The 25,173-nt window shown below is 42.3% G+C and overlaps 1 protein-coding gene and 1 long non-coding RNA gene across 3 annotated transcripts in view; one reads left to right on the forward strand and one right to left on the reverse strand.

Moving 5' to 3' along the window:
- Positions 1 to 4,778: 4,778 nt before the first annotated feature.
- LOC310753067 lies at positions 4,779 to 6,248 on the reverse strand. 2 transcript variants are annotated; one of them, XR_014543144.1, is made up of 2 exons: positions 6,086 to 6,248; positions 4,779 to 5,157 (listed from the first exon to the last, which is right to left on the reverse strand). It is a non-coding gene; the product is annotated as an uncharacterized lncRNA (long non-coding RNA). The 2 variants fall into 2 exon arrangements; XR_014543145.1 differs by having other exon boundaries at positions 5,495 to 6,248.
- An 82-nt stretch (positions 6,249 to 6,330) lies between these two features.
- The window catches only part of TEX15 (testis expressed 15, meiosis and synapsis associated), a 32,182-nt gene continuing 13,339 nt past the window's right edge, over positions 6,331 to 25,173 (forward strand). Inside the window, exons 1-6 of the mRNA XM_083592598.1 lie at positions 6,331 to 6,541; positions 12,836 to 12,971; positions 16,779 to 16,944; positions 17,865 to 18,111; positions 18,967 to 19,113; positions 23,994 to 24,156. Coding sequence (XP_083448724.1) covers positions 6,368 to 6,541; positions 12,836 to 12,971; positions 16,779 to 16,944; positions 17,865 to 18,111; positions 18,967 to 19,113; positions 23,994 to 24,156 — 1,033 coding nt within the window. The 5' untranslated portion in view covers positions 6,331 to 6,367. The remainder of the gene's footprint in view (positions 6,542 to 12,835; positions 12,972 to 16,778; positions 16,945 to 17,864; positions 18,112 to 18,966; positions 19,114 to 23,993; positions 24,157 to 25,173) is intronic.

Raw genomic sequence — 25,173 nt, forward strand, 5'->3', positions numbered from 1 at the left:
CCCTAAGGCATTTAAAAACACATCAAGTTCCATCAGTCTCTGATGGTGAACCACCCAAATGGGGGCCCCACCCTTACAGGGGGGGGAGTGTCCCTGTTGGTCCAAACTTGACCAGATACTGGTCTGACCTAACAAGGGAATGCATTGCACTCTCTCATATCACCTGGAGCAAATATTACATCAAGGGTGTGCCATGCTGGGGTGTTGGACCAATGACCATCTGAGAATGACCTATAGTTATCATAGAGAAAATGAAGTCTCAAGCTGGCCTGACAGCAGCCTCCCCATGGATATTTAAGTCACCCAGAATTCTCGTTTTAGGGTTCTCCAACAATACCACAGAGACTACCATGGCCAGCAGATCAGAGATGCTGCCTGTTATGTACTGAAGTTCTCACCCTGGGCCAGCAGGGGGATACTGTAGATAGTTCAGGTCCACATATGCAAATAAGGGATTGAAAGTGACGTTCAGTGATTGGATAGTTACAGAAAGTTGTTACAGTTACGTTGTACTAGAGCTCTATATAAGCAGGCTGGCTGAACCCTTCAGTTCAGTTCTGTTCTGGCCTGTGAATAAAGAAGAGCTGTTTGAAGAATCGCTGTGTCGTCTGATATGTTCACCCACAACTTAACACTGCCAGGCAACAGGGCAGTTGGTAGGCCAGCAGCATCCTCATTCTCTCTGACCAGGTGCAGACCCTCTAAGCCCATCCCAAGATCAAGAGACTTCCTGGTCAAGGAGATGGTGTTCTTACAGGCAATAGCTGCACCCCAACCTCAACCTCCCAGTCTAGTCTGGTGCAGTACAGAAAACCCAGGTGGGCACAGCTGGCTAAGAAGATGCCCGTCTAGCTCCCTCACCCAAGTATTGGTAATGCAAGCCAAATCATCTTATCCACAATCAAGTTGTGGGGGGGTGAACATTGTTTTTTTACAGACTGATCTGGCATTCAGCAACAGCACCACCAGACCAGAGGGCTTAGTAGATATGCTACCAGTGACATCCAGTGAAGTGAGAGGACTAGAACAAGGAACAGAGGCCCAGCACCTAGGTCTCTGCCCCAGATGGTAGTCAGCCCTGGCTTCCAGCAGTGCTTTCCCCTGCCTACCACCACTGGAATTGGGGCAGCATCTCAACCTCTCCCTGCTACCTGCCCACCCAGGAGCATTCATGCACCACCATTCACACCATAAGCAGATGGGATTGCCTTGAGACAGTCTTTAAACCTCTTTTGTTGACTACCAGCATTATGCTTTCCATTTTTAAGTTCTCAATAAATAATAATAATACAGTGGTACCTCAGGTTAAGTACTTAATTCGTTCTGGAAGTCCGTACTTAACCTGAAACTGTTCTTAACCTGAAGCACCATTTAGCTAATGGAGCCTCCCGCTGCTGCCACGCCGCTGGAGCACGATTTCTGTTCTCATCCTGAAGCAAAGTTCTTAACCTGAAGCACTATTTCTGGGTTAGCGGAGTCTGTAACCTGAAGCATATGTAACCTGAAGCGTATGTAACCTGAGGTACCACTGTAGCTATAAGCAGTGCTTAAAAAAAAATGTTTAGGGGTACTCTCCTTTTGACTCAAGAAAACCACCATTTTATAGTTCAAATCAGGGAAAATAAATACAGTAAATGGACAAAAGTACAAAGATTCACAAAATGTTTAGCACCGGCTATAAGCAGCACGGGACGCGGGTGGCACTGTGGGTTAACCCTAGAGCCTAGAACTTGCCGATCAGAAGGTCGGTGGTTCGAATCCCCATGACAGGGTGAGCTTCCGTTGCTCGGTCCCTGCTCCTGCCAACCTAGCAGTTCGAAAGCACGTCAAAGTGCAAGTAGATAAACAGGCACCGCTCCGGCGGGAAGGTAAACGGCGTTTCCGTGCGCTGCTCTGGTTCGCCAGAAGTGGCTTAGTCATGCTGGCCATATGACCCGGAAGCTGAACGCCGGCTCCCTCTGCCAATAAAGCGAGATGAGCGCTGCAACCCCAGAGTCGGCCACAACTGGACCTAATGGTCAGGGGTCCCTTTATCTTTTCATAAGCAGCACAAACACTCTGACCTGCAACCAGATATTTCACAGGTCAAACTATTGTAGCACAAAATACGCAAACACCTGCTGGCTGAGACAGCAGGGTAGGCAAGGGCCAAGCTGCTGCAAAGTCAGCTCCTCACTTTTTCTGTGCTCTGCTCTCAGGAGGGAAAGGGCAGCAGGGCTTCTATACTAAGGCAGGTTCTGGTGTATACTCCCCACCACAGCTGCTTTCAATTAGCTAGCACTTAAACAATAACCCTTCTTTTGAAGTTTAATCTCCTGATGTCAGGTGACTTGCAGGAGGTAAAAAGTGGCTGCTGAGTGTGGGCCAGTTACAGCAGAAGGAAAAGGAGGAATGGCAAGTAAAGTTATTTGAATATACCTGTATACAGCTAGCTAAAAAGACAGAAACAATTAGGAATAGAACAAGCCAAAAGTTTCTTAAGGAATGGGAGTGTTATAAAACTATCTAGAAAAACATTGTTCTCAAATTAAATCTTTATTACGCTTTGATTAATTTTTGCAAAAGACAAAAAAGTTATTATAACCAAGAAAGTTAATACCAAGAAAGTGGAAACATTTAAAGAAGGCAGTTAAGGAAAGGAAAAATTGACTCAAATTGAAGTAGTAGACAGAAGTCAAATAAAATTTTAGAATTTTTAAGGTTTGATAATTAAACACAACAAATATGGATTACGGGTGGTGGGAAATATATTAAGTGGTTATGTAATTTTGTTTTCTCTTATTTGCTTATTCTTAGGCTAAGCCTGAATTACGGATGGAAAATGTATATGGATGTATGCAAACAAAATGTAATATAAATTTAATTAAATAAAAATAGCAGAAACCATGGGAACATTTGGCAACTGGTGGCTCCCTTTCATAATTCTTTGGATGTTTTTCCCAACCTCAGAACAAAATTTTACAAATGCTGGTAATAAATCACTCCTTCAAAGTTAGCCCCCAACATTGTGCCATATTTTGCTGTAGCCAAGACGTTTGCAGATACAGGCTGCCTCAGTTCTCAAAAGCTCCTAATCAAAGTATGTGCCATAACTCCTATTTCCCTACAGCCCATCAAGTTGTGAAATAATTCTAAGTTTCCCGTGTATAACAGCAATAAATATTCAGCTATCAAATGTAGGGCAATGGGACCAGATCCTGTCCTAAGCATAGGCAAAGCATGTGAAGCAAGGCCAATAGCAGCAAGTAAGGAAACTAACACATCACCCCCCCAAAAAAGTGATAGAATAACAATTTATTTTTAAAAAATAGCATGCCTTTTATAATAATCAGCAGTGGGCCCAGGCGATATAGCCTTTCTATCAAAATTTTCTTCCAATTTTACTGCTCGTATGTGTAAGGTAAAGCGACCCCTGACCATTAGGTCTAGTCGTGGCCGACTCTGGGGTTGTGCGCTCATCTTGCTCTATAGGCCGAGGGAGCCGGCGTTTGTCCGCAGGCAGCTTCCGGGTCATGTGGCCAGCATGACTAAGCCGCTTCTGGCAAACCAGAGCAGATAACGGAAACGCCGTTTACCTTTCTGCCGGAGCGGTACCTATTTATCTATTTGCACTTTGAGGTGCTTTCAAACTGCTAGGTTGGTAGGAGCAGGGACCGAGCAATGGGAGCTCACCCCGTCGCGGGGATTCGAACCGCCGACCTTCTGATCGGCAAATCCTAGGCCCTGTGGTTTAACCCACAGCGCCACCCACGTCCCAATGCTCGTATGTGTGGACCCACATAAAATGAATTGCCATAATCCATTGGGGGGGATGAGCAATTTGGACCAATGTTGTATAAGCAGCTCCCCATGCAGGGATCCCCATGTGGACAAACTTCCAGCATTGCTTTCCCAACACATGTTATGCCCTCACTTTTGTTCAGGCGCATTACATATCTGGGGTGTCAGAGTTTGGGTGTGCAAGGGCACCCGTCACAGCAAGTGTTGGTGAATTAATAAATGGTAGAATTTGGATAATATTTTGAGTATTGAAGGGAAGATGCCAGCCCAGGGCCTCACCGACCCTGGGCCCAAGCACACATGCATACAGTGGTACCTTGGGTTACATACGCTTCAGGTTACAGACTCCGCTAACCCAGAAATAGTGCTTCAGGTTAAGAACTTTGCTTCAGGATCAGAACAGAAATCGTGCTCCGGCGGTGTGGAGGCAGCAAGAGGCCCCATTAGCTAAAGTGGTGCTTCAGGTTAAGAACAGTTTCAGGTTAAGTACGGACGTCCGGAACGAATTAAGTACTGAACCCGAGGTACCACTGTATTGTATAAAGGTGCAAAGCCCTTTTTTCGCACCCTGTGAAACATAAATGCACAGAGTTTTTAAAAACTGGACAACCACCAAATGGCATTCACCACAGAGCCCACCACCAAATTGCATCCAGCACATGATGGCAGAAACATGATCCTTAATCCAAAGAGGATCCCAAACCCAGTTCAAAGATCAGTTTTTAAACAGAGCAAGCCTGGATGCAGGAGAGTAGATTTCCCCTTTAGCCAGTCAGGGCTGAGAGAGCCAATCCCCCCCCCCCCCAGCAATAGAGGGCCTGGAAGCAAGAAGATCCCACAGCTGCTAAGTGGGTTTCTTTCTGCAGAGTCACTGTGACCCTGACCAAACTTGCAGCACACTTTATATAAAGGTGGCAAATTCCACTAATTAGCTGGAACTTTCTTTTCCTCAGCAAGACTGCATCTAGAATCCTAAGTAAAAAGCCATTAAAATGAAATAAATAAATCGGCATATATTTACGCCTCGGATATTTCTACCGTGCCATTGAAAACTCTCCATACCATAAACAGCTTCATCTGCTGGTTTCTGCACATCACTATTGTATGTACTCAGAAACCTGGGGCTTTTTTTCAATGAAGAACTTGGACTGAGGACTGAGTAAGCGAAGAGATTTGTTTAAAAGTTTATTACAGGTGTGCTTCTTTCCAGGATTCTCTGTAAGTCTTGGGCTGGACTTGTCTGTGCCTCTCCCAGAGCATTCCGAAATTCTAGCCTGCATCAAGGAATGAAGCAGCATAGACCTTACACAGTCTAGGGCTGACATACGTCCTGATTTTCCATGACATGTCCTGGAATTCGCCTCTGAAAATGGCATCCTGGAATATTTATCGGATAAATCTCCGTCAAAGAGGGTTAAATTGTGCCGAAAATGCAAAAAAAAGCTCCAAAATTCAAAAAATTTTGTCGCTTCTACCATAAAAAGCTCAACAACTTTTGAGGTGTCCTGGTTTGTAGTTTTTTTAAAATATGGCAACCCATTACATAGGAAAATCAGAAGCTGACTTTATACAGGACAAAGTCAGACCATTAGTCCACCTAAGCTCAGTATTGTCTGCACTGACTGCCAGCAACTTTCCAGGGTTTCAGCTAGGCGTCTACACTAGCTTTACCTGATGTTAAGGAGTGAACTTTTAAGCTTTTGTCTGCTGTTACCACAAAACCTGTAGGGATGGGAAACCTGGTGTAGAAATAACCCGCTATTCAACCTGAGGTCCCAGGGCGGGTTGCAAGTTTGCGGGTTTGTTGGAGTTATTTTTTAAAAAGCGGAGGATCCATGAGGATCCGTGTAGATCCGCCTTTAACCCAGACCCCAAGTTTGCAACCATTTAAAATACAGCGTTAGGAACAACTTGCGATTACAAAATGCAATCACGCACATAAAAAAAAACAGCGTGGGTCCTGGAAACACGCATCTCAAAACCAGGGCAAAGCGGTGTGTCTAGTTGTGTTATTTTTCGACCCTTCTTTTTGACCTGTTTCCAAATTGTCATGAAATTCAGCTTCCGTAAGAACTTTGCAATTGCACAGCCTTCAAGCCACAGATCTGTGAGGAAGAAATGGGAGAAAGAACGAATGGGGTGGGGAGCTTTTAAAATATTGGAACCGAAAACGAAACAAGACAGAAAGTGTTGTCTAGGTCCTAGAATATCCGACGGCTTCTGAGGTGCTGCCTTGAACTGTACTAATCTCGGGAATTTCCAATCTGCTTGAACAGTGTGTGTGTTTGTGGTGAAGTTTTCTCACTTGTTTATGCCATTATTCAGTTTGGTTGGGGTTTATTATGACTGGACAAACCAACCGTCCTTGGGCTCGCTCTACGCCTTGGAGGCGAAAAATAAAAGAAAATAAGTTTGCAACCGGCTTCGTGGGGGGGCGTGGCGTCGGAGAGCGGTTATTTCGGAGCGCGAGAACCTCCGCCCCTTGGCTCCTCCCCTCCCTCGCACCGCGCGCTGCACGTGGCGGGGGCGGAGTTTATAAAGTCCGCTGCGGGAGCCGGCGCTCTCCATTCGCCCACCAGCCGCCGCGATGGTGGCGGTGGCACGGCAGCAGCGGACAGAGGCCGGGCACGCTGTGGCGACAGCCGGCGTTGCCGGCGCCCTGAAAAGCTCGCATTCGAAGCGCAGGCCGGAGGGATGCTTGAAGCCGACGGGACGCGACGAGGGAGCGGGGAAAAGGGACGGCGGCTGCGGAGACGAGAAAGTGAGTGACCGGCCGACAGGTTGCTTCGCGGGGGTCGGCTAAGGGCTTCGCGCGGTTTCCCCATATATCACACTTCGGCGCCCGCCTGCGGCTCCTCTCTCTCTCTCGCCCTCCGCGGGTCTCCTGCTGGCCCCTCAGCCCGAGCGAAACCTCGCCTTCGAGGGGTGTCCCCTTGAAATCAACGGCGAAGTCGCTCACGGTTAGCGAACTTCAGTTGTTTTCAACGGGTCGACGCTTGCACTTCTGGACCCGTCTGGCCCGGAGTCCCGTTTCTAATAGCCGGGGACAAGAAGGGCTTGAGGGAAAACCACCCAAGCCCTCTTCACGTTTCTTGTTGCTCAGCAACGGGGTAAGGCGCCTGCAAACTGCTCCTGAACCTGGAGGTTCCATTTTACTGCCCGGGGTAATAGCCGTTGACGCGAGTCCCATGGCCACGAATTTCGCAGCGCCCTTTTATACACAGTGGTACCTCGGGTTACAGACGCTTCAGGTTACAGACTCCGCTAACCCAGAATTAGTACCTCGGGTTAAGAACTTTGCTTCAGGATGAGAACAGAAATTGCGCAGCGGTGGCAGCGGGAGGCCCCATTAGCTAAAGTGGTGCTTCAGGTTAAGAACAGTTTCAGGTTAAGAACGGACCTCCGGAACGAATTAAGTACTTAACCCGAGGTACCACTGTAAAAGGGTGCTGCGAAATTCGTGACCACTAACATAGACGGCACCTTTTTATATATATAAAAGGGTGCCGTCTATGTTAGTGGTTACTTGTATGCCTTGCTGCGGAACCGAATTGGGCACATGTAACTTTGCGCCGGCCGTCGGTGTGAGAGTGGTTTTTCCCCCTCCCGGGTGGATCTGGACCCTGTTCATTTCCCTAATCCCCGCGAAGCCCTCTTGTTTCTCGACATCGCTGAGGTTGTAAAGTAAATGCTGTTATTGTCACTTTGGTTTGGTTTGGTGGTGGTAAGATTTGGTGGCGGCAAGATTTTGGTTCTTGCTCCAACTCTTGATAGTGGTGAGGAAAATGTTCAACGTGCGCAGCAGGTTTTGGATTTCGTGTCTCTTAACAGTGGTAGGGCTGGGAATGAAGGAAGAATAAAGGACGGTGCTCCTGAGTATTGCTGTGGGAGTTCGTAGTTGCAAGTTGTGAAACTTAAGCCATCTGTCTCTAGAAAGCAGAAATACAGTTCTGAAATTGAAAGTTGGAACCTGTGTATGTGTGTGGTTGGTTGGTTGGTATGTATGTCTGTCTGTCTGTCTATTTGATGTGAAAGTAGTTAGTCCAGTTTGCATTTTGGGTCCTTTTCAATCATAACAATTAAAAAACACCCATCTAGGTACCCATGTTATTAAATCTAGAATCTAGAATAAATGCTTTGCCTTTGGTTCTGAGCAATCACACCATGCCCTCAGTTCACTCAAATTAAAACCTACATGTTGCCCATGTTAAAATTAGTGGGAGGAATTACCCTTTTACCTTAATAAATATATTTAAGGTGATTAAATGATTTTAAGGGCTAACTTAACTGGTGATGTGTTATTTACACAGTGCATCCCCCATTTGTTTCTTGTTTTATTGCTGAACTGCTCCCACTACTGTTTGGAAGAGTATGTAGGGCCATCATAATTTACTGAAAATAAGTTCAGTGCAAGAGGTTGAAGATGGCAGCCTAATTTGCTGTAATGCTGTCCCCTCTGGTAACACTTTGAAAATGATTATTGAGAGCACGCAGATACTCGCTGAAGTTCATAAGGTAAAAGTGATCACTAAGTGAGCCTATTCCTTACTATGATAGTTTATTCTCTCGTATCCAGCTAGTTACTTTACCTGTGTAAAGCATTTTCAGAAATTTGTTGCTGATTGATATTGTTTTTACTTTTTTTAAAAAAATCTGCTTTATTGGGTTTTCTAAAATTACAGTGAAGTGCAAAGTTCCCACTCTGTCCTTGTTCATTAAGGTAAATCAAATAGCTAAAACAGAGTAAGTGCATGTCTTAAATGAACCCTGAACATGTTAAGAAGAAAATCCTTTTTATCAATCTGTGGGGTTTCTGAAGTTAGTTTGATTGAGTTTTAGATCTTTTTGGAAACTTTTACTTTAAACTAGCATTGTGTTGTGGTCTGTGTTTGTTTGCATAATGGACAAATATATTCTCAAAAGGTTAAAAAACAACTATATTATGACAGTTTGGTTTGATTCATTGTTGATGTAGTGTTTCATTTGCTGTAGAGTTAAGTAACTTCCAATCCAGATTTTTTTAAAAAAGAAAATCTTCCCATGAAAGGAAGTATTGAAAATCCTTTCCAAGAAACGAAAATCTTCCCAAATAATTGGTTGGAAAGGTATCTTTAAGCAACATATCTCTGCTTGGTTTTGGTTTTCATAGCTTGCATATTTTAATTGTGATATTTCAAAACGGTCCAGCCACTCCTGAAAGTAAGGGGTGGGGGGGTAATTAGTGTAGCAAATGGAGGAATAATAATTACCATAATATACCCTTGGTTCAAATATTCTGTAGAAAATGTTATAAAGTTAACAGACACAAAATACACCAGTTTTGTTACTAGCATTTTCAAGTGCTGATGTTTGGATGTTTTATCTTGCCACCCAGAAAAGAATTAAAGTACATAAATGAGATTATGTTGAAGAATTCTACACTTTTATAGAATTTCTAGCTTTTAAATTGTGTGATTTGTTAGGGTAATATCATAAGGGAATCTTGTGTCTACATGCTATACCTTTAAATCACATTCAAAACACTTTTTTCCTCTCAGAGTTCTAGGTATTGTAGTTTGTTAATGGTTGCTTGGAATTGTAACTCTGTGAGAATTCTTTTGCGGGAGGAAATGCATTGTAAGTGTTTAGGCAGTTTAATATTAAACTTCTGAAAAGTTATTAGGGGCAAAACATAGAATATGTCAACTGTCCTTAATTGCATCAAAGTGAATACCACATCAAACTAGATTAATAGATTTGCAAAATGCAGCACAAGCAATTGAATATGTTGTGTAGATAATAAGGAAGACTTGCTCACTTCTGCATGGCTTTCAGAAACATGATTCTCTTTACTAGGAGATAGGTCAAAAATTGAATTAGTTTCTATTTTCAAGCTACATGGATATGACTATATTTATACATGATCTATGAAACGTGTATCCTGTTTTTAAATCTGATTTTGATTAGATTGTATATTCTAGAGAGTATTTTTATATATTCTACTGTATTATATATTATAATGTATTCAACGTTATAATGTTGTAGCATGTGGTGGAGGGGTGGTACTTATGAATTCTCATCTTCAGCATTGTTGTGGCTTATTGTGAAGAGAGCTGAGGTTGGTATTGAGCACATGCACCAGCAGGAACGCTGGATGAACTCCACTGGTGCATTTGCACCATATTACCACCTTGTTCCTCTCCTCCCAGTAAGCTGCAGACTGGAGGTCAGGACAGTGCTGCCACATCAGCAGCTGCTACTGTGGTAACTCAATGTGAGGAAATAATTGAACAGAGCAAAAGCATAACAGACATGTCAAAAATATAAAAAGTATGGACACTGTGATTGGCAGTTCTTAAAGAGAAATCAGAATTTTGTTTGCTCTAGCAGGTCTGGTAATGGTACATAGGCAATGGTTTAGTATTGTGCCATGCAATATGGTGTAACTAGTCTGTCTTTTTTATTCTGTATTGAAATGCATATTCTTCCTAGAAATATAAAAAATAAACTAAGCTTGATTTCAGAAATTCGTTACTGTAAAAAATATTTCTGTATGTTTAATATTCAGGGAAGGAAACGACTCTTCTTTAAGTGACAACTGTTCTGGGATGCCTTGTGCCCAATGTTAATTGCACAGTTCATAGCCCTCTAAACATAAGGGTACATTTTAGGAGAAACTCCCAAACAAACCTTCTTTGTCACAGATCTATCATTTTTTTTAATACTCTTCAAAAAGTAGAAAACTTTATTAGTAGTTTCTCAGTACAGTGTGCTAAATCTGACCTTTTAGTATCAAATATCAACATGCTTACAGGTGATCTTAATCTGCATACTCTCAATGATGGTTTTGAATCAGAGTTTAGGAAGATAGCATGTCAAGAAAACTGCAGTGTCCTGGAGGGTGAGAATTAGGGTTTGGCTGGGTGCATGCTGAGAAGCTGAAAATTTCCGGAATTCTCCCTTTGCCTGTATGCTATTAGCTATTGAATGTTCAGGGTTGGGGCCTGAAGCCCTGTAGCACTATGCAGCAGAGCAAGAGTTTGGGGGAGGCAGGAGTCCCATTTATTTCTTTAGCACATCTGAAGATCTCCCCCACCCCATCCTGCCAGCCTGAATAGACATCAGATTGGCCATTCTGGAAACAGAATGATAGACTCCTGGACTGGTACTGTGAAATGATCCATCAAGGTTCTTCATGTTTTCTTGATCTTAGTTTTTTTGGAATGCTCATTGATAGTATGCATCCCACAAATAATCTCTGGGCCACCACAAATCATACACCCACACCTCCAGAAAAACTTTATCTATAAGATGGCATTGAATCTTGGCCAGGGCCACACTGAGCAGAAGGCACTGATAAGTGCATGTACCCAAACCCTTTACAGTATCTTGCACCAAAAGTATTTGGTCATATGTCAATCAGTGTCGTCTCATAGAGGGTGTTTGTGGTTGCCCAAATATTTTTTGTAATAGTCATATAACTGTTTTGATTGGAGAAAATTAGTGTTGACCTTGAAAGCTATAGCCATCCAATCATGGATATGCTTGTTTTGGAGGTTCAAGGACAGACTTTGATTGGTTGAGCTGTATTTTGATCTTCCAGAGAAACAGAGAACTAAAACTTGTAACCAACTTCAGTAATTCAGTATGCCCACACACTTTTCTTTACCTTCACCCCCATAGACTGCATAACACTGTGATAAATACTGGTTGTGCAAATTTTCTGCAGTTGTATTGATATTCAAAATGTTACATATTGCTGGAGATGCATAAGGCTTTTGGTGCTAATAGACCTCCATGAATAGTTTATGGTCCTTGGAATACAAGCATCCTTGGAATACAATTTTGTAGAGAATGAAAATAATAATGTTGGAGACTTCTATGCCATTGTTTGGCTGGGAAACATGTACTGTATCTCCCTCTAGTGCCTAGTTCATAAATAACAGCCCACCATAATTCATTCCCTTAGCTCAAGAGTTACCGTACTGCTGTCTGTAAACTTAAACTAATAAACAAAAAAACCACTCAGAATTGCTTCTGAAATACTAATAACAGTATTTGGTTGATTATTTTACCTTATAGGGTTGTATTCAACACCAGTCAAAGTATACCCATTGAAATCAATGGATAAGACTAACCTAAGTTCCTGCCATCCTAGCAGTTTGAAAGCACGCCAAGAAAAGTGCAAGTAGATAAATAGGTATCCCTTACCTATCCGGCAGGAAGGTAAACGGCGTTTCCGTGCACTTCTCTGGTTTTAGTGTTCCATTGCGCCAGAAGCGGCTTAATCATGTTGGTCATATGACCCGGAAAAACTGCCTGTAGACAAACACCGGCTCCCTCAGCCTGTAAAGCAAGATGAGCACCGCAACCCCAGAGTCATCTGCAACTGGACTTAACTGTCAGGGGTCCTTTACCTTTTAAGGTTCATTTAGTTCGGTGGGTCTACTCTGTAGAACTTAGGATACAAACCACAGTTGTGAAATGTGATACTTCAGATAAAAGTGCAAGAATAAAAGCAGTTGCAATTTTTCATATGCTTACACGTATTTTAAAGTTCTACTTGCATCTCTCATTTAAATATGTTGCTGCATGTTCTTCAGTGCAAAGCAAAAGTAACAACTGATAACCCAATTTAATTGCAGTTACCGTAGGCAGTTACTGAGCCTAGTGGTATTTGCGGGGGAGCCTTAACTTGCCCGCACTGAAATGCATTCTTTTATTATTAAACTTTTGGGGTGGAAAAGAGGCATTCTTGCTTCAGAGTTAATAGGGAATTTGAACATCCAGGTGCAGTAGGAATTAAAAACAGAAACGGAATGGGCAGTGATGGAAGATATTTAGAGACAATAAAGTAATTGTGTAGAAAGCAAATGTTACTACTACTACGGTTATTGACATTTTTATTCACTTTTCAGTCCACAAGAGTTCCCAGAGTGGTGTACAAATTTCAGTGAGGACACTCCCTGCTCTCAGGCTCAATATTTATGGGACAAAATAAAAAGAGACTGGGAGGGAGTAAGAAAAAGCAAGTTACAGTTTTAATAACAGTTTCTGCAATTCATTATTGATTCAGGTTGAAGACAAAATAGAAAAGGAACCAAAGATGGAAGTGATACAGAAAAACAGAACGTCAAATACAAAGGGTATATTTTTGCCAGATCAAAGTCGCTTGAAAAAATTTACCATTCCTAAAAGAGCTCCTGATAAAGGTACAGTAGACAAATAACAAAATACTCATTTTTGATCATGTGTTATAGATCTGCCATAATTTAATAAGCAAAGAAACAATGTGATATGTGATAGAAATTGTGTCATTTTCAAACAGTTCATGTCATTGTACTTCAGAAATGTATACTTTCCCAAGTCAGTTGTATCCTGACAGTTTCTGGTGTTTATAATAGGAATTGACACTACCTGTGCCTTTTCGTCTCTCCTCTCTTCTGAAGAGTTTTCCCATATGATTGGCTGTGGTAGCATCCCTGTCTGGAGGAAGTAAAGTCATTGGTTCCACAGGACAGAGCTTTCTGCCATAGCACCAACGTTATGGATTGTTATCCCTAAAATGAGTTGCTTGACCTTGTCACTACAGTTCTAGTCAACAAATCCAAACCTTTTTATTGTGCCAGGCCTTCAAATTTTAGGTTTAGCTTTTACCTGTGCTGGATTTATCCTTGTTTTCAACGTTTTTTTATACTAGTTCATCCCATCTTCAGCCTTTTTATTAATAATACTATTCTGTGAACTCCAACAGAGATGTACCTTCGCTATCAATTATAATCTTCCAATAAAGATTGATCGAATTATTATTTTTTTGTAAATTATTCTGTAGCAGATTCAAAATTAAGTCACATTTGCAAAGAGAATCATAATGGTTTACTTGTGTTTAAGCATCCTTGCCAGTTGTGGGAAGTGGCAGATGCTAATACTATTATCATTATTATTAAATTTAAATCCTGCCCTTCCTCCCAAGGAGCCTAGGATATCATATTCTTCTGAGTACAGTAGAACCTCTACTTACCACCGCCTCTACTTGGGCCCAATCCAAGTTGTGACCGCAGCAAACCCGGAAGTAAATACCGGGTTTGCCACGATTCATGCATGTGCAGAAGCGGCTTCTGCCGTTTGTGTACATGCAGAAGCAGCTGCCACCATCTGCGCATGCACAGAAGTGTGCTGCCACTGAATGCACACAACGGCGCTTTTACCAGCAACCCTGATCAACTTACAGACGGACCTCCGGAACTGATTACGTCCGTAAGTAGAGGTTCCATTGTAGTTCTTCCTGCAAGGATTTCCACCTTCTGCTTTAAATATTGTCCTCCACTATGATGTGCCACCACTTCCTGAGTAATTGTACAGAGAAAAAGGGCTGCTCCCATTAGGGATGCACAAACATTCTCCAATCTGTTCCAATATTTATCTGCACTTTCATCTGGTATTTTCTCTTCCACTTCAGTTGGTTTATTTTCCACAAGTCTACGTTCCATTTTATCTACTAACACAGAAACATATGTAGCTTTTATAGAGCACGTAGACATGCATAACTCAACCACCAACAGATATTTACAAATTTGTTACCTCTGTGTATTGCCTTTCAATTTTAATTAATTTCTACAGGGAATGCCCTGTTAGTCTTTTGCAGCAAAACAATAAAGGGCTTAAAAATCAAAGTTAATGAAGTCCCTAATTGATCATCATAATGCTATCAATGGTTGCAAATTTAACCATGTCTAATAGTCCCATTGTATTCAGAGGGGCTTACTTCCAGGTAAATGGGGTTAGGATTGCAGCTGCTCTTGCTGCCTTGATTTTGCCAGCCCAGCCACTATAAACTTGCCATCCTATCTCCTTTCCCTCACTCAGGCATCAGCTACATTTCATTTAGCAGTTCAGTTAAAAGTCAAGAAAATCTGAAAGGTGAGGGAAAGGAAGATAATTTTAAATTTAATGTCACTTTTAAAGCAGAAAGTTAAGGTGATCAGTAATGGGTAGTCAGAGCCAGATGATTCTTTCTACTTTGACAAAGGGACCTCTTTCCATAGGGAAAGAACAGCATGAAATGATGCATTCAAATGAGTTTGAAAACTCATAAAATGTAGCAGATTAAGGCTAAATCCTAACCTCATTTACCTGGCAGTAAGCCTCACTGAAGTTCACTGAGATTTACTTCTGAGTAAACATGGTCATTGTCAGGGAACTGCCATCGGAACTAGAGGAGGAGGGGAGGCTCCACAGCGATGCTGGAGAGGGGCCAAGCAGGGAGAAAGGCAGGTCTCTGGCTGGGGAAGAAAATCAGCGCAACACCAGGGATAGAGGGGGGTCAATGGGGGAAGCAGAGAGGAGGCTCCAGGACTCTTCGCAGGAGACCAGCGAGGAGAGCACAGGTCCTCCGCTGCCCACACCCACCCTGCGCAGAAGACTTCCGCACAGGGAAAGTAGGCGGCGACTTGGCGTCAAAGAACTTCTTTGCTGGAAGAGGTTCAAGAAACGCCCACTGACGGATTCTGCTAGCGATTGAGCAGCCACGGAGTGGATGGCTGTCCAGACAGAAACGGTTTAATCAGGCAACCTAGCCCAGAGCGGCGGTAACTTAAGCACGAGCAACCCCTAAAGCCATTACAGTCATGATTGTAGTCTTGGTTGTAGCAAAAAATAATGAAGAGCAAGAAAAGTAAAGAGGCTCTTGTATACCTCAATAAATATGCAAAAACTGTATGATGCAAAACAATTGACTTACGTATTTATAACATGTGCATGTTAAAAAGTTAGTTGTCAAGAACAAAGGTGAAAGCTTTCACAGGAAGACTCCTTGCCACAATGGGGGGTATGCATGAAAAATGGTTTACAAAGGGACATGAACCATCTTAATTCTCTCAATCTCTACTTGTATTCTTTCAAATAAAGGTTGACTTGAAGCCTGCAGCCAAATTAACTTAAATCAGTATGTGAACTTCATCCCATATCCCTGTTTTTGCACCTTTTTGCTTCCTTAGTTTTGCAAGGTCACAATGCTGCCATGACAGTAGAAGCCATAGCTAGCATAATTCCTCTGACTAAGCAACCATATTCTTTGAACTGTTGACCAGCCTTCCTATAATTCCTGTCTGTCTCTCACCCTTCCATAACACCTGTTCTTACGCACTGTGAATTTTGTTCAAAGCTTGCTTTCTGATTACCATTCTTGCCTGAGTTTCCTTTCTCTTCCTTTTCTGTTTATTTTTACCACATAGAGGGGGACACCATTCCTAATAGGGATAACTCCCCCTACTGGAGAAAGGCAGGGTCTTCAACTTGCAATGTTGTCTCCAGAGGAACAGTTAGGTCTTCATGTTTTACTGTGTGTGGAGAGAAATGCTTGCTTGAGTGGTTGTTTTGTGTAAATTGTCCCTTTGTCTAGTCCTTCCTTCATCATGTTTGCTAGATCATCTGAGTAAGTTTTTTCACTGTGTTTTCCTGGTTGGCTGCCCCCCTTCTTCATTTCTTTATTTTAAAGTTTTGTTCTCGTCCTCCACCCTTCCATCCCACCCTCTCCATCTTGTATCCCACAGATTGATGGAAATACAGACATATATTGAGGGGCCGGGGGAGGAAATAGGAACCCCCTGGTTTCTTTATATCCTAGGATGACTTCTCAGTCCTTTCGCTGCCTCTGTGCAAATTTTAATCCAAGCCAAACTGGCAGCTTCCCTTTCCTTACAGAAGCTGGATTGGAAACTCCTTAGTACCTAAGCAGCAGGATGCTTCATGCCACCACACCAGTTCAACCAATAAGTGTCACATGTGTCCCTGTATAACATAGATACTACTTCAACTAGCAATGAATTAATTTCCATGACCTAATTTAAGCAAGATTTTCTCTCCTGAGATTTTTTACTAAACCTTGTAACTTGACAGTAATCACTTTGGGAGTTTCTTTTGCCTGTGACCATCACTGTGTCGCCAAGAATGTTGCTTAGTAATCCCCATGACTGTAATTCTAATAGATTTCTTAAAACTTTTTATTTATTTGTGTTTAGGTTTACTAACAGAGTGTTCCAATAATCAGAGAGACAGTAATGAGATTAAACAACGGCTGATTCAAAGTTGCCTTGACAAAGAATGTAACCTCGAGTCTTTGTGGCAGTTCAATAAGATAAAAATGGTTCACAATAAAGATCTGGAAGAAGAATTTGTCGCAAAGAGGTGAATTGTCCTTATATGAAGAGAAATTAATCCATTTTATTTTATCATATTTGTCTTCCATCCTTACTCCCAATAAGTTTATATGTGGTGTTTTCTCATTGTATTCTAAAAACAATTACATGAAAAAGAGAGAGAGACTGACTTGCCCAAACCCACCTAGTGAGCCCCACTGCATGGCTGGGGTTTGAACCCATGTCTTCTCCATTCCAGATCCAACACGCTTGTCCATTACATGTGTAAAAGCTATAGGAGCCCTATCAGAAAAATCAAACACACACACACACACACACACACACACACACACACAACTAGCTATCCATGGTCATAATTGAACGCAGATGCTGAAGTTTAGTTCTGGTTTCTCCTAGTCCCACTTAGGCAATTCCTTCTCCAGTCCTGAGCCATACACATTGGACTGCATGGTGACTGTCTAGGCCACCTGCCTTCCCTTTTGTTACACCCCCCGCATCCTGAACCACATATGCTAAGCTTCATTCTGCAGGAAATACATGCCCATTCGTCCTGAATCATCCACCTCCTTGAGACTCGCATGGTTCAATGGATTGTAGTAACAAGATTAACAGTATTACATTTTTTTCAGTTTTAGAGATAGGCAGCAGCTTTACTCATCAAACCAGACTCTCTTTCTTGGATATAAAACAATCCATGGCATGTAGAAGAGCCATCATACTAGAACAGCCATTTACAATGTACTAAAGAAAACCATCAACTATTAAGCAACCATCCATTTGCAATGTGGTCAGGGCCAGATTGTTACCTTTTCTTGCAAGTGGGTATAAAGAAAATCAAATACACCAGTATTATGAAATTGCTTATAATCTAAGAAAGTGAAGAAGCATTTATCTGAAATGTATATAATTATTTGGAAATGTGTATAATGTGTTATTTTTTATTGCTAGGACTAAGTTGCGTGAAGCAGGAAGGCAAGATAAAGAAACATCTAGCTTTTTACTTGTCTCTAACAAGGAAGTCTCAAACATTTGTCAGAATGGCCTGCACACTGGTCATTCCAAGAAAGAACAACTAAAAATTATGAAGGAACTTGGAAATCCTCAACTTGGCATATATTTATTCAGACACATTGATGTTGCTCTGAATTATGCATCCGAACACTCAATCCCAGTAGAAAATATCATTATTTTCAGGGTAAGTTTTATACAGAAATGGTAAATGCTAGGCAAGTGTGTAGCATGAGGAGTCGTTTTGTGTCCAAATCTTTTCTCCCAATGATTTTCTTTCTGACTATAATGCATTTTTGTATGCAGAAGCCAAATTTAGGTTGCTAGGTAGGATGCTGAAAGTCGGGACCATTCTCTGAAATGCTACTGGCTCCATGTGCAAGGCCAGCTAGACAGGTGCAGCTTTATAGTCTCAATGCGTGGGTCAGACGATGGTGTTGGGAGGAGCAGTTTGGATTTGTTAAGCGCTGAGTGTGTTCCAGTCACAACAAAGAGGTAATAACAGGCCATCTTCAAACTGAGCGAAAAGGCAGTCCTCATTCATAATCTAACACAGAAATACCATCAGATAATAGTGGTTAGTATACCTCAGATTCATATACATTTTTACTAAAATCTTAAGAATTTATATTTTCATTTCCTATGCAGGATTTAAATATCTTGCATTTAGACAAGTGTTATGTCTACTCCAGCTATTAAGTTTTTATACTGAAGCCTCTATGGGTGAGTGATAAAATCACATACTGTTTTTTTAAAGAAACCCTCCATCTGAAATCAGAATATAGGACTACATTCTTGATATTTGTCTGTGGTGTATATTTTATTTTCATGTTCGTTAACTCACAGTTCATTATTTTACATTGACTTTTTTTTAAAAAAAAGTTACATGCTCTTAAGGGGAGTGGCACTTTTTTCTGTGTTTAAAAAGCACTTTGTTCCATATACTTACTTCATAGGAAAAGATGTCCAGCTAGGTAACTGAATGCAATCATATGAGCATTTTACTGAAAACAACTCTGTTTTCTTTGATTTAATCTGATAGGTTCTCTTAGGAAAAGTGAAAAAAATTCAGCCTCCTAAAGGCAAGAAGAAAGTTGCTTTGGATCCAACTCCAAAATTTGATTGCCACATGTCCAGAAGTCATCCTTCAGTTAAGGATTCATTGGAGGACCAGGCCATTGGTTCTTTGGTAGGGAATCCTTAACTTTTGCACATGCGACCTAATCAGATGTCATATTTCATTATGCTTGTTGTATTCTTGAAACTTTGTTCTTTTATTTTTTAATTTTTATATTCTATTATTAATTTATTATTATGAGTGCAGAATACAACTTAAAAACAGTACAGTCATCAGGGGCTGCTGCAAAACTAGAAAACTGTTTTGTAAAAATTGTAAAACATGCTGGAACGCCCACCTTAATAAAGTCTTTGCCCAACACCCAAAAGACATGTTGACACCAAACTATCTTCTCTGAAAAGGGCACTCCATAACTGAGACCCCATGACAGGGAAGGTCCCCTCTCTGGAGGAGGTCTTCAGATGAAGAAGGAAGGAATGGTATTTATTGTTGCTATTGGGTTGTGATGGGATTTGAAATGTGAAAAAAGCACAGACTCTGACCTGACCATTTTGCAGCCATGGAAGTTTTGAAACCATTTTCAAAGCAGACCCACAAAGAGCATATCATAGTTTAAGGTGATAAAAAGCACTCCTGACCACAGTCTGCACTTGCTAGTGTTAACTCTAGAAACACTGCCAATCTGCAAACTTGGTGCTTTAGGGGGGAGTGCAACTTCCCATTTCCACCCATAGCATGTCTCCCAAACCACAGCACCCTCATCTTTGAAGATTTAAGTATAAGATAGCCCTTTTGCAGGTGGCGCACTGCTTTTTTTCAGTGGACCCGCAGAACTCTTTCCCCAAATTTATGACAATCATGTAGGTTTGCCTCTGAAGACAGTTCGGAAACTTTAGCTAGTGCAGAATTCAAAAGCAGGAGCTTGCGGGGCAGGCAGCGGGGAGAAGCGCTCTTCTTCCCGCCGCCGGCCTTCAGACCAGGTCCGGGGACAGCGGGGAGACGCGCTGTGCCTCCCTGCTGTCCCCGGAGCTTGCGGGGCAGGCAGCGGGGAGAAGCGCTCTTCTCCCCGTCGCCCGCCTTCAGACCAGGTCCGGGGACAGCGGGGAGACGCGCTGCGCCTCCCCACTGTCCCCGGAGCTTGTGGGGCTGGCAGCGGGGTCTCCCCGCCGTCAGCCTCCAAACCACTTCGGGAGACAGCGGGATGGCGGCGTTCCGCCTCCCTCTGTCCCCCCGACCTTGTGGGGCTGGCGCTAGGGCTCTCCCCTCTCACTCTCCAGGCTTCAGCGAAAGCCTGCATTCGCCCCATAGGACGCACACACATTTCCCCTTCATTTTTGGAGGGGAAAAAGTGCGTCCTATAGGGTGAAAAATACGGTAATTAGTTTATGGGCCCTATTCAAAGTGCTGGTTTTGACCTATAAAGCCTTAAATGGCCCAGGACTGCAATACTTCAAGGACAGCCTCTTCCCATATGAACCTACCCAGACCCTGAGATCATCTTTTGAGGTCCTTCTTCATGTGCCTCCACAAGAGATCCAGAGGATGGCAACATGAGAGCGGGCCTTTTTTGCAGTGGCTCCCTGTCTGTGGAATTCTCTCCCCAGGGAGGTTTGCCTAGCACCTTCATTATACACCTTTAGGCTGTTCTGGCTTCTGGGATAGCTGGGCAGCCTGCAATCGCTCCATAAGACGCACACACATTTCCCCTTACTTTTTAGGAGGGAAAAGGTGAGTCTTATAGAGCAAAAAATGGTATTATCTAATTGCAGAAGTTCCATAATGGCAACAGGAAGCAGATTATCTCACAGTAGGCAGATAGAACTATATTTAGTCAGCTAAACAGCTGGGCAGCACTAGACTCTAAGCAACTGGGAAACTCTGCAACATAAACCCCCATCATAGCTGCTATTGCACAAGCCTGGGTGGCAGTAGCAAACCAAATGCATTTTGACCCATTTGCCCACTTTGCCATCAGACGCAATCTACATATAACAGCCAAAAATCTTGACTTAAGAAAAGCATGGGCAGAGTGAGTATCTCTCACAGAACATACATACATAATTTTTTTTGTATGGCGTTGAAATATACTCAGAGTCGCAAAGTGATTTCATGCTCTTTATTCAGCTCATAGTGGTGAGGAGGAATGAATGAATGTCCCCTCAAGGTATCTGCTTTATATACATTATTTACACAATGGGCTGCACATGATTGGCTAATTCCGGAATTCTACTGTAAGCCAATCAGGTTGTGGATTCACTTCTATCTGGAGCATGATTGGGTGGTTCCTGCCAACCAATCATACTGCTGCATTGTTCTAGGACCAATCAGACTGCTGCATTCTGAATCCTATTGTTCTAGGACCAATCAGACTGCTGCAGTTTGGATCCTATTCAACTCAGTACATAACAGGCGTCTTTTCACAGTTCAAGCCCATGGGGGACTCTAACTCAAAACCCTGAGATTTAGCATCTCATATTCTACCAATTGAGCTAACATCAGAAAATGCACAACTAAGTGGAACAACCTCCACATAAATCACAAGATCTAAAGTAAAGATAATATAATAAAGATAATAAAGTATATGAGCAAAATTTGGCCCCGATGTCCTGAGTGCAGGAGACACACCAGATCTCTTGCAAACAGCACATACCATCACCTCAGGAAAACTCAGTAAGTCCCTATACACATTGGTATGTAATACCCAAAGGCCAATTAGACATAAGTGAAACCAAGAATTAGAAGCCTGTCTGATAACTGCACAGTGCGGAAAGGACTTGTGTTGTGTCAAACCAGGTACCCATGACATTAGACTTAGAAAATACTCCTCCAGGCTTACAGGACACCAACACACGTTAGATGCATGGACCTAACACCCACAGATCATTGCTGTTGATGTAAACCATGTGTAGGCAAACTAAGGCCCGGGGGCCAGATCTGGCGCAATCGCATTCTAAATCTGGCCCACAGATGATCTGGGAATCAGCATGTTTTTACATGAGTAGAATTTGTCCTTTTATTTCAAATGCATCTCTGCCCTGTAATCAAACCCTTTGGGACAGAAGTACAGACTAGAATTAACTTGGTTCTGGACAAATCCGTGTTAAATAGGAGGCACCAACATAATAATTGGCTACATACCTGCCAGGAAGGCAGGTTTCATTGAGCCATGCTCACAGCAAAATGAATAACCCTCCCAACATTGAAAGCCCAAGTCACACCAGACACAGAGAACTGGATACAAGACCTACACGAGAGAAAATTCTGCTCTATAAGCTACATAAAAACACACCCTTCTAAGAGATTTGGAGGACCATTTGGGGACTTTTCACCAAGTAGTACCTATAGCCGGAAGAAGTGGGAGACATAACAAAGGGATGGAAACTTGTCCAGTTCAAAAGTTCATAATCTGGGACTCAGAGCATTGACACCCATTTATCGTCACCCTTCTCTGAGCACATGAGCCTGAACAGTGAATAACTTGCCAAACAACCAAACAGCAGAAATTAAAAAGTTGTAAAAAGAATAACGAAGGGGTGTGTTTGTGTTTGTGTAACTGAAATCCAGTGTGCAAATACCAGAATGGAAGGGGATGAGTTTGGGCCAGTCCATCATCTCTCATGGGATGTGGATGTCTGCATATGGCTAAAGAGTTTTGTGTGATGATTGTAACAGCTTGGGGGTTGATTTCATTCTAACCAACTTGCTTTTACAATAGCTTTTCATGATTTTGGTAGCAATTGCTTTATAGCAGGGATGTCGAACCAGTAGATCGCAGCATCCTTATCATGTACAAAAAGTTACGGGGGGGGAGTTTATAAACTCTGTGCAACCCTCCCCCCAAAAAGCTCAACAACTCTGGCAATCCACCCACCCCACGCAAGCTCCTCCCTCCAATGGCAGTGGGTAGATCACTGCCAGTTTTTTTTATATATACTGGGAGTAGATTGCAGTCTCTTGGGAGTTGGACATGCCTGCTTTATAGTTTTGAGTTCGTACAGACAGGGATAATGCTTCTGTAATTGATCTAGTCAGATTTCTTTATGGTGCTAGGTGCACACAGGCCTCTTGCTTCTGGCAGGACTGACAACTGGGATGGGGGCAGGTCAGGAAACTGCTGCGGGAAGCAGTATAACTTACTATTTTGATTACTATAATGCATTGTATGTGAGACTGCCTTTGAAGGAGGTTCAGAAGTTTCAGTTGCTGCAGAATATGTTCCTTTTAGTATTAGGGCATTACAAGCACATGACAGTACTGTTATCATCTTTACTGGCTACTGGTCTGTTTCATTTACCCATTCAAAGTGCTGGTTATGACCATTTAAGCCTGTCAAGGCTTGAGAACTTGGTATCTGAAGAATCAGCTCTACACCTATGTGCTAACTGAAGGTTCTGGTGCTGAGCGCATTGCAAGCCCTACCTTTATAACCCCAGAGCGGACCTGACTGGGCCAAACCTTCACTCAGGTCAACTTGGGAGCCTGGAAGCCCAGTTTTATTGCTGATAGGCTCCCGAGTTCTTGTGGGAATTTTGGCACAGGAAGACAGAGTTATGTCTTCTGTGTTAGAGGCCGGAAACGTTGGCTGTGCAGCTGAGCTGCAAAGACTGCTCTCAGTAAGACAGGGAACAGGTATATATAAGTAAAAAAAGTAAATTTTTTTAAAAAATCTACCCTTTTCAGAGTTTAAGGCAGCTTATAATCAAATATTGAAATTGCAATAAAATAAAATAACTAGTAATTCAAGCTCTTACATTAAATATTTGAATGTTTCCACAATAACTATAGTGTTTGATTTTAGATTTTTTCTTTAATTTTAGTTTTGTATGATGTTATAAATGGAAGGTGAGATATATTTTAAACTAGTGGATGTTTTACAAGTCAATTTTGCTGAAATATGACCAAAACCTGAAGTTATTTTAGCAGTCTTTGTCTAGGATACACTTTTACTAATCCTGCAAGTGATATTCTTGTGATATTTTTCATATTTGCAGATATATTTTTATGAATACAATGAACATTCAAAACCAGTGGACAAGCCTAGGCAGTGCCTTCCATATGCAGTAATAGAAGTAAAGCGCATTAATCAGAAAAATGCAACTGTCTCTGCTTCAACACCTTTGCAGTGCAGACCTCAAAAATTGCCTAAGCATGTGGGTAAGCTGATTTTATAAATGTGTATTTCTTATTCTTAAATTAATACACATGCCTGTTTCCGCCCCTCCCATTTTGTATGACCCTAACCCTAACCATGCTTTGTTCAGCCACTCTAGATGCTCCCCTATGCTACAGTGGCACTGGGCTTTGCTCACCTGTGAAACATCTCTTGTTTGTTTGTTTGTTTGTTATTGCCCTAAGGTCCCTGGGCAGGTTACAGCATTAAAATACAATATTGAAAACAATTCAAAACAGCTTATAGCCATAAAAATAAGATGGGCCCTGAAAACATACATATTTCAAGTGTCAAAAGCAAGGGTCTTCTGAATTCTCCAAAACCAGATGCACTTCCGTGGGGAGGGAGTTCCACACCTTAGGGCCCACTACAGATAATGCCCTCTACTGGCCTACCCCGAGTCTTTGACAAACCATGGGTTAATGTGAATGCATCTGTTTCCTCAAGACTTTGTCTATTTAGATTGCCTTTTTTTTTCTTGTGTCCTTCAGCTATTCTGTTTCTCTACCAATTCCCCCTGCCTTCTTAGTACTCTTGTCTGTCGTCTCGCCTCTCTTTCTGGCAACAAGGTTTAGCTTTTTCTGTCCTTAGATCTAGAGTGGTCTTCAAAATAAAATTAAAAATCCCCTTTTATTGCTTTCACCTGCCTTCTCTTGCATTTCTTTCCTTTAGGCAGCAATCCTAAGTACACTTATTTGGGAGGAATTCCTATTAGAGCCATTGGAACTTACTTCTGAGTAAACATACATACATACATACATACATACATACATACATAAGGTAAAGGTAAAGGGACCCCTGACCATTAGGTCCAGTCGTGACCAACTCTGGGGTTGCGGCGCTCATCTCGCTTTATTGGCCGAGGGAGCCGGTGTACAGCTTCCGGGTCATGTGGCCAGCGTGACTAAGCCGCTTCTGGCGAACCAGAGCAGCGCACAGAAACGCCGTTTACCTTCCTGCCAGAGTGGTACCTATTTAGCTACTTGCGCTTTGACGTGCTT

The sequence above is a fragment of the Podarcis filfolensis genome (genome assembly GCF_964270895.1).
Source record: "Podarcis filfolensis genome assembly, chromosome: 17".
In the NCBI taxonomy this organism is placed as follows: domain Eukaryota; kingdom Metazoa; phylum Chordata; class Lepidosauria; order Squamata; family Lacertidae; genus Podarcis; species Podarcis filfolensis.